This window comes from Dromiciops gliroides, chromosome 1 (assembly GCF_019393635.1).
Source record: "Dromiciops gliroides isolate mDroGli1 chromosome 1, mDroGli1.pri, whole genome shotgun sequence".
NCBI classification, from domain to species: Eukaryota; Metazoa; Chordata; class Mammalia; order Microbiotheria; family Microbiotheriidae; genus Dromiciops; species Dromiciops gliroides.
The window spans coordinates 214,980,603-214,996,789 of NC_057861.1; the positions used below are offsets into that span (position 1 = coordinate 214,980,603).

The 16,187-nt window shown below is 36.7% G+C and overlaps 1 protein-coding gene across 4 annotated transcripts in view; it reads right to left on the reverse strand.

Annotated features, from left to right (window-relative positions):
• Positions 1-16,187, reverse strand: part of CDH7 (cadherin 7) — a 201,921-nt gene that overhangs the window by 164,931 nt on the left and 20,803 nt on the right. For all 4 annotated transcript variants that reach the window (XM_043963768.1, XM_043963787.1, XM_043963758.1 and 1 more), the window contains one exon: positions 15,044-15,450. In XM_043963768.1, the coding sequence (XP_043819703.1) occupies positions 15,044-15,253 (210 nt within the window). In that variant the 5' untranslated portion in view covers positions 15,254-15,450. The remainder of the gene's footprint in view (positions 1-15,043; positions 15,451-16,187) is intronic.

Consider the following 16,187-nt stretch of genomic DNA (forward strand, 5'->3'; position numbering starts at 1 on the left):
CAAGCTCAAAATTCATTAGCACCTTGTAGTTGTAGTGCTCCCTCCCCAAGCTTCTGATAAATGTGAAGGAGGGTCAGTTTATGCCAATGGCACTCACCATAAGGTGAGTGCAGAATTCAATAAAAATCCTCCTCACTTCTGTAACATATAGTTACAGAAAAACTTGATTGGGAAAACCCTGACATAAATATTTTTAAAGCAACTAACAACTTCTATTATAAATGAATATCTTAGAAGCTACCAGTCATAGTGAATCATATGAAATTATGCATAAAGCTGTGAGTATCTTAAACAGATATGGTGATCTCCCCCAACCCTGAAGTAAAAAAACCCTCACAGATATAAGTATAGAACCTCCTGGTGATAGCATAAGTTCAATTGCTGTGAACACATAGGACAAAATATACAGAGTACTAGTAGATTGCTTCCTTTCCTCAGCATTCCTTAAAAAAGGGCATACTTAGTATTTAAGCCTATGTGGTTTTGAGAAAATGACTGAGGGCTCGCAATGTAACTATTTTATGCAACAATTCTTCCAATCATACTAGAAAAGGTCTATGTTCCATCCATCTTGTAGGTCACCTACATATTACTCATGTAGACATAAGCATTGAACATATTCCATAAAGTAAGCAGATGCTTCCTTGGGCAAGTGTATGGCAGACATGCATTAGGGAACCATTTGGGCACCAAGACAAGTACACCTACGCAAACCATCTGTTTGCTCTCTCTCTGGTGTGATGTGTGCCAAGCAGGCAAGCAATACAGAGCATGTGTAACACTCTGGGGCCATATACTTCCCTGTAAAGTATTTGGATACACTTCCCTAACACTGAAAACACACACACAAACACACACAATGTCGAAGGGCACAAAACAACTGAGAAGCCTAGGTGATCCACCTTTTAAGCATCTTAGTAATCACATGCTAGCTTCAGAAACAGTTTGTGGTAATCAATATTCAGTATAAATCCTGACAAAAAACTGCATTTTACAACACACAGAAATGAACAAAACCTGAATCTCATTTGATAGCTCTCATTTTGTATGGAAAAAAAAGGGAAATTGTAATCTTGAATTTAAATGGAAAAAACTGTCACTGACTTTTTTTAATTTCTCATGATTCTATCAACATAAAGGTTGCAAAATCTACATAGGACCAAATGCCTATAGTATGGAAAGAGATAACTGGATAATAGAGATTATATATTGGATTTTTGGGGGGAGGGCCAAAGTTAACTTGTCTATGTAAATCAAACAAATGCAAGTTCTCTCCCTTCGATTTGTGTTTTGTAGATCAAGCCTATATGCTTTGATAATTGTGTGTACTGCATACTAAGATGTCTTTGAACAGGAAATTACAGATATTAACTTGAATTAATCATAGGTTTCTATTCACTTTAGTAGCAAACTTTGACATGTGCTCTAAATACATTCCAGGGATCCAGAATAAAGATACTGAATTGACAAGTTAGCACACAGAAAAATGGTTCTAATATTTTCTAGTTACACTGAAGTGTCTTAAAAGATAAAAATAACCCCAGACCAATATGTCTTAAAACCTTGTTTTATCTCTTGAACTTCTTTGCATCCCATAGAGCCAATCCAAACCTGAATTCCTTTTGATGTCAGCAAGAATGCAACTCATGCATTAGCAATTCCAAAAGAAACTAAGCAAAGTATTTTGATCACCTTTCCTAAAGGAATTATTAGAATGAATTCCTTATGCCCATTTAAAAAGTATACAGTCCTTGAATGTTGCTAAGGGCTGAGCAAAGACATTTCAGAAGCACCTGTATTCCTTTGTAGTCAAATATTCAGTTTTAAGTTCTTTGAATTCATTACTTTTCTTGTGTGTATCTGTGCATAGCACTGTGCAGTAAGGAATCTTATTTTCAAATCCATCTTATGATCACAACCTGCTGTAAAGATGAGGATCTTTTCTGGAACACTGAGCTTATCTTTAGATATCAGGAGATACAGAACCACTCAGGAAGAGATATCACTGAAGTGTAATTAAGCACATCAAAAATGCTCTGTTACATTCCCAGGCAAAGTTTAAATTAGTCCCAATATGTATTTGTATGTATTTGATCACAACAAGAGGAATGTTATTTGTCAATCCCTTGTGAATGAGTAGGGAAGGAAGGGGAGTAGCAGAAAGGCAGAGTGATGCTAAGAGCTAGAGAAGTAGACTGTGGAAGAGGCACGACACACACATTACAATGAAAGTAATGGCCTAGTGCACAGCAATTGGCCTGGCAGCATATTATGGTTATAAGAGATGAAAAACACTTAATACCTGGAACAGAGGTTCAGTGGTTTTGTACACAGGCATTTCTGTCTGATGGTTAGGGATCATTAAGTGAGGAATGCCAATGTGAGAAAACAAACTGGTTTGAAGGAGCAATGCCATGTAATTAAGAGGGTTTGTAAAGAAGGTACTAGGCATGTGTCTCAAATAATCATCTGAGCACAGGTGTCAAAGTCATGGGAGGAAATGCCTATATCTTCTCTCAACATGCAACAATGACAGTAAAAACACATGGTCCAAAAAAGGTGAAACTCATAATAGGGAAATATGCACATAAGGCAATTCAAAATATCACTGCTGCTGAAATGAATCTGTTGTTGTTTAGTCATTTCAGTTATGCCCGACTCTTGCTAACCCCATTTGGGGTTTTCTTGGCAAAGATACCGATGTGGTTCACCATTTCCTTCTTCAGCTCATATTATGGATGAGGAAACTGAGGCAAACAGGGTTAAGTGATTTGCCCAGGGTCACACAACTAGTAAATGTCTGAAGCATGATTTGAAATCAGGAAAATGATTCTTCCTGATTCCAAGTCCAGAGCTCTATCTATTGCACCACCTAGCTGCCCTAAAAATCCAGTTTCAACTTAATCCATCCCTCCATTTATATTCAAAAGTATTAATAAATGTATGATGCTAAAGGAAAATGCTGGGAATCAAATCACATCAAGGGGCCATAAGCTATTGAATATTAGTTTTGTAAGGAACCTTTCAGATCATTTAGTCTGACTTCTTCATTCTATATGTAACAAACAGACCCATAGGCCTTTAGTGACTTGTACATGTTAATACAGATAGTATGAAATAAGAGACTCTAGATTCACATCCAAGTCAAGTCAACATACATTTACTAAGTACATTCTGGGTGCACTGGGAGAAATCTAAAATTTGGATAAAATTAGATATCTGCCTTCAAGGAGCTTAACCATCTAATAGGAGGACATAGCAATCCATACAGCTATAATATGAAATATCACGTAAAATAAATAGAGAGTTAAAAAGCAAAGTAATATGTGGATGCTGGTGGAGGGAGGAGGAAGCTTATCATCACCCTGGAACATCCACAGAAGGTGTTGGGATTTAAAAGATGAGTGGCAAATTTCAACAGGCAATAACTGCAGGGCAAGTATTACTGACTTAAGAAGTAGCCTTAGTAAGGGCACACATATATAAATAAATGCAAAGTGTATATTAGGAAGTTAAGAATTATATAGTTTGGCAAGAAAGGAGTTGAGAAATATGAAATAAGCCTAGAAATAGAAAATGTCACTACATTGCACAGAGCCTTTCATGTCTGTCCTGTACCCAACCCAAACAAGAAAAAAGCCACACAGTTTGAACTTGACAGATAATGGAAAAATGATAAACTTTTGTTTGTTTGTTTTTTGTGGGACAATGAGGGTTAAGTGACTTGCCCAGGGTCACACAGCTAGTAAGTGTCAAGTGTCTGAGGTCGAATTTGAACTCGTGTCCTCCTGACTCCAGGGCCAGTGCTTTATCCACTGTGCCACCTAGCTGCCCCCAAAACTATAAACTTTTAAGCAGAGTGAAATAACCAGATCTATTCATGAGAAAAATTATTCTGAAATAAATGGAGGAATGGATTGGAAGACAACAAGATGGAGACAGAAAAACAAACAAACAAACAAAACACTCTAAAGAGACTAATATAATAGTAAGGTAAGTAAGCCTTCTGGCTCCAAGTTAAATATTCTTTCCATTTTACCATAGGAGTGTTTAACATGTCTTTTTTACATTTGATATGACAGGTTGCCTTAACAGCCCTCTAGAAATCATGGCAAAAAATACCCTTCAGTTAATAAAATGTTTCAAACTCTTACTGTTGCTCTGTCCTGACACTTCTGTCCCTCTAAACCAGTCACTAGACTTGGACCAAAGACCCTTAGAAACCATAGTTCACTGGGAGCAATCAATCTACTCAACATTAGAGTGCAGCTACTCTGTATGATAACTACTATGCTTCACCATCTATAGCAATCCAATCTTCAGGATTAAAGCCCATTCAGTCTCTTGGTGCTTGACATTTAACCAATTGCCAACTGTGGACTTTTCTTCTCCACCAATCCTTCTTTAGGGAAATATCATTGTAAATGGGAAGATAATGGCAATCTACTGTCTTGTAGTTCCACTCAAAATTCCTGTGATTCAGGTTCACTAGGAAGAAATTCTATTTCTACCCCTTCTCCACTCCTTACCCCTACCCACTTCTGACTATTTCCTACTCCATGTCCTTCCTATATCCTAATTTCATTCTACCTTCTCCTTCCATTGTACTATATGAAACTCCCATTCTACTGTTAACAAATTCTACATATTAGAAGTCATCCTCTCATGATCCTTCCATTCTCTAGAAACCACAGAAATCTGGTTCCCCCCAAACAGTTGGTTGGTTGTAGTCCTTCATTGTCTAAGAGGACCAAAATAGCATCATTACAGTGTGTCCGACTATGGCTGATCTGACCAATATGAGCAGGTCAGGCACAAATAGTGCACATGAACATTTGGAGTAGATTCTCTAAATCTATACATCTTTTGAGCTACTTCAGTTCTGCTTTGCTCATAGAGCACAATACCTTCTTTGACGATGGCACACCATGCTGGGTGGTCCTGTGCTAGTGTCTCCTGATGCATGCAATCAATTCCAAAGTTCTTTAGAGAGACCTTGAGAGTATCCTTATATTGATATAGGAGGCAAAAGGAAGGGTTAACAGAAAAACCTAAGACCTAAACTCTAATTTAGATCTGAGCTCTAAGAGGGATTCAGGCCCCAGTACTGAAAGGGATTAACGCAAAGAATAACTTAAGATTTGGACCTTCATTAATACAAGTCAGGGCCTAGGTGTGAGTGAGATTTTCCCCACCCTTTAGATAGAAGTGATTTAACTATGGTAATCATTGGTATTGAGACTACAAATTGTGATTCAACATGTTTATGTATTCTTTAGTGGCTTATGTGGATAATAATAGAATAAGTAAGATAGATATTTGTAGAGTTTATATATATGCTATATGTTTGATGCAGAAACCACATAATTGAAACCATTCATTAGTTTAATCCACTGTGGTTAAGTATCCACCAATCAGTTTAAAGGTCAACTACTAAAAATAGTTACTCTGGACCAATCAGAATTTGAGAAAAGTTACCTTTGGAGGTAGATGACGTTGAGGGATTTCACCATCCCATTCTTTCAACTGTGGTTTCTAGCACTGTATGTAAGATCCACTATGGTGGATCCACTAGTTGGATTACATAATTCTGCATAAGACTGAGGTTTCCAACATTCAGTGAGGATTTGTTGTACATACATCACTTGAATTGTGTAATATAAATGGTGTTTCTGGGAGGGGTCTCCCTAAAAATAGTATGGTATAAATACTTTACAGCCCTGTTGGGGTACAAAAGTATCCAAGTGACACTACTTGGCATCTTTGGGTCCTAACCTGAGACTGGCTTTATTGTGAGACAGGTACCCACTCTCAATAAAGGTATTTTCTATGGCTTGGAGACTTTGCTGTTTCTTTTCCTTCATCGGACTTAGAAATTTTCACAACACAGACTCTTGTTACCCACATTTAATCAACGCACATAACAAGAACATAAAGAGGCAGGTCATAGAGACCTTAAGTATAACAATGATACACAGACAGGATATAGAAATTCTAACTGATCAATGAAAATATTTTTGACACTAGGCATGGGAATGCAAAGGTGACATGTGCAGAAAAGGCCAAATGTGTTCCCAGATTCACCTTATGATGTGTAAACCCCAAAAACACACCTCCATGGAAAAAGTTACCCAACTTGGGGGCTGGCTGAAGCCCCCAGGAATTCCAAATTAGGATAAACTCTCCCCTGTACCTCCCTAAGGTAGAGATTATTATAATGAGACTAATAATCAATTTAGCCATACTATAAATATAACTGTCTTTTCTTTCCTTATTTGAGAGATACCTTTTCACTTTTCTGGCTCTTTCCCTGTGTTCACTCAGAGTATTGCAATAAAATTTGGAAAACTGAGTCTTGTAATTCTTTTGGGATGACTCACAATCAATTTGACCCTAATTCCATCCCACATCAATATCACTTCTTCTGACCACCCTGTGAGCCCTTGTCATTTGAGTTCTCTGTAAAATAGTCTTTTAGGCAAGTGCATTTGGCATTGCAACAATGTGGCCAGCCCACTGAGTTGTGCTCTCTGCAGTAGAGTTTCAATGCATGGCAGTGTAGCTCAAGAAAGGAACTCAGTGCGGACCTTTTATTTGTAATACTGTCACTTCTCTAGTTGCTTCTAGGATCAAAACTTTCACTGAAGCCACAGTAATGCCCTTGCAACCCTTGGATGGGTCCACAAAACCTTTTGATCCCTCTATCGTTGACAGGGCCATCTCTACACCCCATTTTTCAAAAGCCACAGATGGACCTTTGCCCCTTTCTCCTCAGAAATAAGAGAGGGGAGGAATGTTGTAGGAATGCAGTGGGACCCCAAGAGAAGATTCCACCCAACCCCCAAGACCAAGGGGAAAATAGTATACCTTACTGATGCCCCATTATTCAAAGATCCTCTCCCACTTATCTTGCTCTTCCCTCCCCTTTGTTTTGTAAACATACAAAAGACCAGGTCTTTTCTTATTCTAGTGAGACTGATTTTCCATAGTGAGTCTGTCTCCTGGCCATATATACTCTCTCCTAATAAAACCTTTTTTATTTTACAAGAAAAAAATAATAATAAAAAAAAAGAAATGAACTCAATGTCTGGCACCTTTTCCTACCAAATAACCTTCAGAATATTCCTAAGACAATTCAAATAGAAGTGATTCAGTTTTCTGGCATGGCACTGATATGCTGTCCAGGTTTCACTGACATACAAACAATGAAGTCAGCAAGATGGCTGTGTAGACCTTCCATTTGGTAGTCAGTCTAATACCTCTTCTTTCACACACTTTCCTTTGGAGCATCCCAAACACTGATCTAGCTCTGGCAACCTTATTAGCAATGTGGACCTTGCTGTAAAGTATACTGCCAAAGTAAGTGAACTTATCCACAGTATTCAAAAGTCCATTTGCTGTAACAATGGTTCCATGCTGGCTGGTGGAGCACCTGTGTTTTCTTGCTGTTAATTGTTAGGCCAAATTAAGCACAAGCAGCAGAGAATTGACCCATACTTTGTTGCCTCTCAGCTTCAGAGGCTGTAACTCTGGCTACCTTCCCTAGCACTAGATTTATCTTCACTCGTGATCCTGCTCCCCTGCCATAGCACACTATGCCAAGAGTAGTACATAACATGTTTCTTGTTTCTCAATGCCATGGCCCGTGTTTTCAAACTACCACTCTCACTCAGTAATCTTTCCTTTGAAGTTCACTTCATTCATATATGCATAACATTTTATTCAAATTCTGGTTGTTTTTTACTGCCTCCTTCCTTTCTCAAGAAGTTCACTACCTGGTTCATAATCTTTGCCTCTTCTTTGATTCTTACTCTTGTATTTAAAGATTTCAATTTACATGTGGGATATACCCACAAAACTTCTTGCTTCCCTATTTATAAATCTCAATTTTTCTTATTTATGCATTTAATCTACTCCAGTCATACACAGGGATCGCCATTCCACTGATCTAAAGTCTTCCAACTCCACATTTCTAACATTCTGACATGATCTTCCATCTTTCTATCTCTCTTTGTGCCATTATCTCTCTCAATTTCCCTCCTCATTGTGACTTCTAATTACTCGACCACTCCTTATTTTCCCAAGACATCACCCCAACTCTAGCCTCATTTTCTTCCCCTCAAAAGCTTTAATGTGCAGTAAATCAGTTCAACTTCTCTATGTTTTTCTCTCTTGAGTGCTTTGTCCTATTGTTAACAACTCATCCTCTTCCAAAATCCAACCCTGAATAATTCTTATCATCCATCTTTCCACCTCCTACCTGATAGATCCTGAATTCTGTCACAAGAAGTGACAACACACCTATCCCAACTTGGTCCACTACAAATGTAAGTTATATAATTTCAAGTTAAAACTAATGATAGGCAACCCTCTTACTTTTTCAAAAGTAATTCTATTGGGGCAGCTAGTTGTTACAGTGGATAAGCACCAGTCCTAGATTCAGGAGGACCTGAGTTCAAATCTGACCTCAGACACTTGACATTTACTAGCTGTGTGATCCTGGGCAAGTCACTTATCCCTCATTGTCCAGCCCCCTTCCCCACCCCCCCCAAAAAAAGGAAAGAAAAAAGAAAAAAATTACTATATAGTGATTAAGACCTCCATTTTCTTTTTGTAAATTTTTTAAAATTTCAATTTGGCCCAATATTCTAGCCTAATGAATCCAGTGTGTTATTATCCCTCCCAACTTTATGTCATCTGAAAAGATGGCAAGCATGTTATCTATTCTTTTAAAAATGGCAGAATAGGGCTAGCAGATATTAATAGGAAACTTTCCTTACTAGACCTTCCTTCTAAGCTAATATCATACCATTAATTACTACACTTTAGGTCTTCCATTCAGCCAGTTGCAAATCTACTTAATTATCCTATCATCTAACCAATACTGGTCCATCTTTTTCCACAATAGCATGAGATGGAATATCTAGTTCAAATTTTAGCTATGCCACTTCCCAGTAACTCTTTAAATGGAAATAGTGATTATCTGGCATTCTTGATGCAGTCAATGTTGTATAATTCTGTATAACTGTTTGCTGCTTCCTTTTCTAGATATTCATTAACCATCTCTTTATGACAAATATTTTACTATTTTTCAAGGAATGAAAGTCAAGGTCATCATTCTATAGATTGTATACTCTAGTCCTTCATCTTTTTTGAAGATTAGATAATTTGTACTTCTTTAATCCTGAGGTGCCTTGTCCATTTCCCATGAGCTTTCAAAGGTTACTGTTTTGGTCATCACATGTCATGTAATAAAATTAAACAAAACTTTGACAAATTAAAATTTGAGGCTCATATCAAGTTAAAGCGAACCTGTGAAAGTTCAAATATTTTAAATGATAACCTAGTTTGTAATCTCTAAGGAGGAGGTTTACACATGTTGTTCACTCTCACTTAGCCTTTCCTCTGATCTTTTGTCAGAAGAGTCCTTAGTTGCAAAACTTGGAAGTCCTACTATCCAGTCCCTACTGTCCTTCCTATCAACTTTTCTACTACCTGAGACTGAATTCCATAGAAATGACTCTACAGCCATGGAACACAGTCATGTATCCATAAAAAGCAAACCCTAGCTTTGGGCTAGGAAACAAAGTTAAAACTGTTTGGGAATTAATTCCATCATTATGCCTACTTTCCAGAATTCTCTTTAGCCTCAAAAGATGGGAAATGAAAAAAAGTTGATAGACTTCATACTTGAGGGATTTTGATAGGGTTGTAGATAGCCACTTAGAGCATGCAACTGGAAAGTTATCTGCTTCTCTTACAACAGAGCATTAGCAGCCATCACTTCAGCTGCTCCTGAGCCAAATAGGCTTAAACTTTATCTATTATACTAAGGGTATGATTATATGTCATACTCCATTTTTAAATAAGCCATTTTTTTTGGTAGGTGGGAAGGGCAACTTATATTTGGCTCAATAAAAGGGTCATTTCTCCTGTCTTAATGACAAAAGTGGATTAGCCTTGTAGAGATCTGAATCACTGACTGGCTATCAGTCATTATTTCCAAATTAACTGGGGGGAAAAAAAGACTGATTTGATCTTCTTTTATAGATACCTTTTCAAAATTTTAGGTTATCTTCTGTAATTTACTTAGCCATCAGACCATTTCTATGACCTAGGTCCTTTCTACATCAATCTGTTCCTACAACTGGGTAAGGTGAAGTCATTGCTTAATAAAACCTTATTTAACCCAAGTTATAAATTAAGAGAAAACTGACACATATTGTAGAAAGTTAAGAAAAGCAATTCAAACACTAGGAGCTTGAAGGTTTAAAATCAGAGTACCATTGACATTTAATACCTATTATCAATATGGAGGATTCTTAAACTGTGGTTCATGACCCCATATGGGGTTGCATAACTGAATGTCAGGGTCATGAAAAATTTGGCAACATTAAAAGATTATGTATACCTATTCTATATACCTATATACCTGGGGTCATGCAAAAATTTCTCAGGCAAAATGGAGTCACAAGTGAAAAAAGTTTAGGAAGCCTTGATCTATATTACCATTCTCACCAACAAGATATATGCCCAAACTCAATTCTGTTGCCTAAGTATTCTGTTCCATCTACAAAAGTCAAGGAAGCAATAAGACATTTTGTGGTAAGACACTTTTTGCCATTTCTATAAAATATTTACTGAAGATAATTATTTGTGAAACAGTATTTTTTTTAAGTAACTTGACTATAGAACATTTTCAGGCTTCTAACATCCTGACAGAACCCACAAATACTTGTTCAGGGGTGTCAGGATACATGAAATAACCTTTGCATAAAGGAGGTTATCATGGAAATTTCAGAGTACATAGTGGAAATTAAGTACTTTTATGCTGAAACTGATATATGTAAGTATTTTTGATACATACATAATTTCACATTTAATATTTCAGGTGACAAAATATCACTAGATTAATTATTGAGGTAAGATCTAGTCACACAGTATAGGACACCAGATTCCACAAAATGCTTTGAGATAAACACTAATTATGAATCTGATTATTTCATTTTTCATTTTCCATTATGCAATCAAACTTACCTATAAATACATTTATTATATTATTATTTTCACCTTCCCAATCACCAAAAATAACTTTTCATTAGTCAGCAAGACCCAAAGGATCACACTATCTCAAACTATTTGAAACACATTTCTCAGATCACAGTAGTGATTCTCCTTTTTCTTCCATAAATAATTTGTCTTTGCAGTCTAAAATATTTTTGGTCACAATTATCCCCTAAAAAACTAATGAAAACAAACATTTTTCACTCTCCCATCTCCTTGTAAATATCTAGATTATTGCAATACCTCCAAAATGAAAAAAATATATATATCAGATTTGGTGAAGCCCTCAAGTGTCACCTCAGCTAGATTTCCATTTGTAGCTAGCTCTGATTGCTAGGAAGAGTTTCTGTTCCTCAAGCCCAAATCATCCTCTCACCAACTTCTTCTGCCCATTGCTCCTAGCTCAGCCTGGAGCTTCTTCCACATATTAGCCTTTTGAATTAGAGGCAGCTAGGTGGTGTAATGCAGGTAGAACACTGGCCTTGAAGTTGGAAGGCCCTGAGTTCAAATCTCATCTCAGACACTTACTAGCTGGGTGACCCTGGGAGAGTCACTTAATCCCGATTGCCTCAAACATCCAGGGCCCATCTCCAGTCATCCTGATCTATATCTTGCCACTGGACTCAGATGGCTCTGGAGGAGAAAGTGAAGTTGATGACTATGCACAGCCCTCCCTCACTTAAATCCAATACACTGCAAGTCTTGACATGACCAGATATCTTGGGCCTCTTTGAGCCTTTTAAATACTTGATGACAAGTTCCACTCTCTGCCTCCCTCAGTCTTCTTTTCTTTTCAGCAGGATAAGCATCCCCACTTCCTTTAACCACTGTTCAAGTGGTGTAGTCTTGAATCCCCTCCCTTTTCTGATTAAATTTCACTGGATATACTCAGGCTTGTCAATGCCCTTCCTAATATTCCCAAAATAGAACCCAATACTTCAGTTGTGATCTGACAAAGGATCAGTCCATTGGTTTGTCAATTACCTCCCAATTTCTAGACACTATTTCTCCTTAATGAAGCCTAAAATGACAACAGCTTCTTTGGCTGTCATGTAATATTGCTGTCTCATATTGAGTTTGTAATACACTAAAAAGCTCGGGCATTTTCCACACAAATTGTTACCTATCTTGTATTAGTCTCCCATCTTGCATTAGCCAAGTTGATTTTTTTGAACCTCATTAAAAGATTGAAATTTATCTTGATTAAATCTTATTACATGTATTGGTTACTCTTATTAGATTTGGTCCAATGTCCTAGCCTTTCTTTTTAGATCCTGATTCTATCATCCAACATGTATAGCCACTAAATGAATAAGCCATATGATTCTTGTTATCATGTTTAAAAGAGAGGCACAAAATAGATTAGCATTATTCAGAAGAATCAATTTATATGAAGATTCTTAAGTAATATAGTATGTGAATATTGCATTTTTAAAAGAGGCTTTTAAAACCATCATTTATGTGATTTTTTAAAATCATGACATTATATAGCTCCCTTTAAAACTCAAGTTAAATCAATAGAATATTTCTGTTTTCTTTAAACATTTATATTCTTGCAGTTATTATTTAATTCAATACATATTGACATTTTATTGAAATAGTTGAACTGTTTTTATCCTTTCCAATAAACATAGCAAAATTGCTGAATGCGCATTACAAGTGATGAAATTCTGCAAGTGAACCAATCATCAATGCTTTCTAATACCTTTATGCTCTCACTGTCTTTTCTTAAAGTAAATTTTAAAAAAGAGAGAGAGAGAGAGAAAGAAAAAGCCACACAGTGTGGTTAAGGAAGAAGATACATCATTGTACTATGTCTGAGAATGCTGATAATAATAAAAAACTGGAGTGCTTAATGCATGAAAGATAATTAAAATTGTGTCATATCTCTTTTAATGTGTATGTTTTAATGCCTAAAAAATTCTATAACTGGATTAAAAAGTACATGACATATATCTTTTAAAGTATACATTATGACTTGGTCATTCTGTTTAACAGGCAGCATAAAATTCAATTTTGAAAAAGGAAAACTTATTGGGAAGATCAAATACAGACTTAAGAATAACTAAAATCAGAATAATTAAATTCAACCAACATTTATTAAATGCCTATTATGAGCAAGGCAAGAGGCAGCAAGGCTAAAGGATATGACAATTGTCAAAAAAAAAAACACATTTTAAGCGAGGCCTTTTCACTTTCTAGCTGTGCTACTCTGGATAAGTCACTTAACCTCTTAGAGTCTAAAGGCTACATAAAGACTATAAATTAGAGAAGAAAAGCTCATCAGTCTACTTGGAGGGAGTTTCTACCCTGAGAGGTATAATTCCAAAAAAGTATCACATACCCCATACTCCAAAATGAATATGGCACTGCATTAAGCACTGGGAGCACAAAGACATTATTAAAATGGCCCCAGCTATCTTAACTTAAATGGGCATCTTAAACATGTGTCCCCAAATAAGAAGCAAAAAGTCTATGAATATAGTAGCATAAACCCGCACACTTCCTTCCATAGCTAAAGATGTGCCACCTGAAATGAAATTACTTTATCATATCATCCTGATATTGGGGGAGTAATTGGGGGGCGGGGGCGGGGCAGGGGGAGGAACTGCTTCAAACAATGAGCAAAACTTGAGGCTTGGAATATACTGGGGGTATAGTAAAGTTTGGCAAATCATACAAGTTAAGGTGTTCAAATGAAAATGCAATCCTTGGAATCAACAGTAAAAGTTCCTCCTAGATCTTCAAAGCTGAAAAATCAATACATAGATAAGTTTATCAGGTTGTTTGGCCTCAGCTTATCAGGGACAACAACATAAAAGTGACAAAGTAACCAGAAAAAATGCAGAGTTAGTAGTTCCTGCCAAAGCATTCTATTTGGAAAGCCTTTAGCTGTGCTCAGCACAGTAATTCCATACCAATACACTGTTGGTTGAGCCTAAAACTCAGCAGAAGCCTAAGGACCTAGCCTTATATTTAAGTAACACAAGGAAGGCCCAACTCTTCTGCCATAGCATTATACCAATAATGCAGTCTAGGCTAAATGCTTTTACCCAAATTCTCAGGACTAAAGACAGAGCCAAAAAGCCTCAAGTTGCAGCCCACCAACTGACATTCTAGCATGCTAACATTGTTACCATCTGCACTTTGGCCTATCCTTCAGTTCACATTCAATTCCGTGGCAACATAAAGCATGTGGACAAAGCAAAAAGAAAGAGAGGTGAAATGAGGATAATCAGCAATGTGATGAGTCAGTCAAATGGCTCTAAATCTCACCTTGTGGCTTTTCAAGTTATTAAACATCTATGCTAATGAAGGAAATCTCTCCTTTCCTCCATAGAAAGTAACTAAAGAAAATAATTGAAACTTTCAAGGAGTAAATTTTTGAATCTAATACCAAATCCCATTAATCCTCAAAGATTTGCAGGCATTATAGCAATTTTTAAGATAACAAAATATTTTCCCAGGGGATTCAAGTTAAAACTATATTGTATGCTAAATATTCTATGTAAACATCATTTAATGTTTCAGGCAACTAAGGTAGGATGCATTAAGCTTATACTTCAGTGCACTGTTATATTAGAGATTAACAAGTACTTTGAGATCATCTACCAACTTCCTCATTTTTTATGTTGAAGGAACTGATATACTGGGTGCTTTAAGTGACACGTCCAATGTAACATACCTAGTTAGTAACAGAGCTAGGATTAGAAAGCATCCAAGGGTACAGAAGTCAAAAAGCTATCTTCTCAAAGATTCTCGCTCTCTCCCATAAGTTTAATTACTACCAGGATGTACTCACAATGAGAATCTAGCTTATAATATGCAACAGAAATAGAGCCAAGCTACTCAAAACTGCATTCAGGACAAGTATTTCTGGATTTTGTTTTGATTTACCTTTATTCTACCTACAAAAAACAAGTCATAAATATTGACAATCAGCATATGCCCCATTTAAAGGGATGATCAAATGCCCTACCTTTCCTACATAAAGAGGATCTGAACCCATATATTCCTCCAGCACAAAGAACTGATTCCACACCCAGCTGCGCTTGGTCCGTGGTCTTCCTGCCTGGAAATAGGGCTTTGATCTGGACCTTGAGAGTTCTGCTTGACTCATCCCAGAAAGACACAGGAAAAGAGCTATTATCTGCAAAAAATGGCAGAACTCCACTTTCCCCAACTTCATCTTTTTTTTTTCTTTCTTTTTCCTCTGTAAGAAAAAAACCTTGACAGGAGAACGGGCACAGTTCCAGTTGGCTTAGTAGCTCTAGCCTCCGGCAGGGTGTCAGCTGGGAGTCCAGAGATAATAATTTGTGGAGTGTTCGATTGGAAGAGGTCACCACTGCTGAATAGCCTTCACCAGAGAAATGGTGTAATAGGTACCTATCAGAACAAAAGTGAAAAACTGATGTCAGGATATAAAACAAATAATGTCTTTCATATTTTACTTAGCACCATAATATTCTATTTCTTTGAAGTGTCATTATTACCTTAAGCAATAAGAATAGTTTATTAACTCAGATGCTGGATTATAATAATTTTGCCAGTTGCGGGTTTTTTTTTTTTTCCTATCATATAAAAACTGATGAGGTAGCATCATTCACGTTCCAAAACAAAATCTATCAAATCATGTTCTCTCCCAGGGCACATCATCTGAGCATGTGATTTATGAAACACAAATGTAGGAACATCTATTTTTTTTTCCTAAAGAAATTATTTTAAATGCTAATCTTTATTTTTTTCTCCCATGTTGCAGCCAATTTTACTCATCTTAGGATGAGAAAGCAAAGCAGCTAAAAGCAGGGATTTATCCAAATGGAAAGGACATATGTTAGTTTAAATCTCTTCTATGAAACTGTAAAGAGAAATAAAGTAGTATGAGGTGACTCAAAACGGGTTGATTTATTCTGAGTCACAGAACACCAGCTGTTTTGATGTGTTCTGATTTGATTGTGCTCTGTTAAAAAGCTCAGTAGTTTCCTCCTTTTCATATTTCAAACACTGCCATGTATGCCATGTGGAATGTTCGTTTCTATGCATCTTTAGAGGGGTCAGTAAATGATACTAAATTCTGAGTTCAATTCTGTGTTGGCATGAGCCCAGGTGCTCCTTTAGTAATA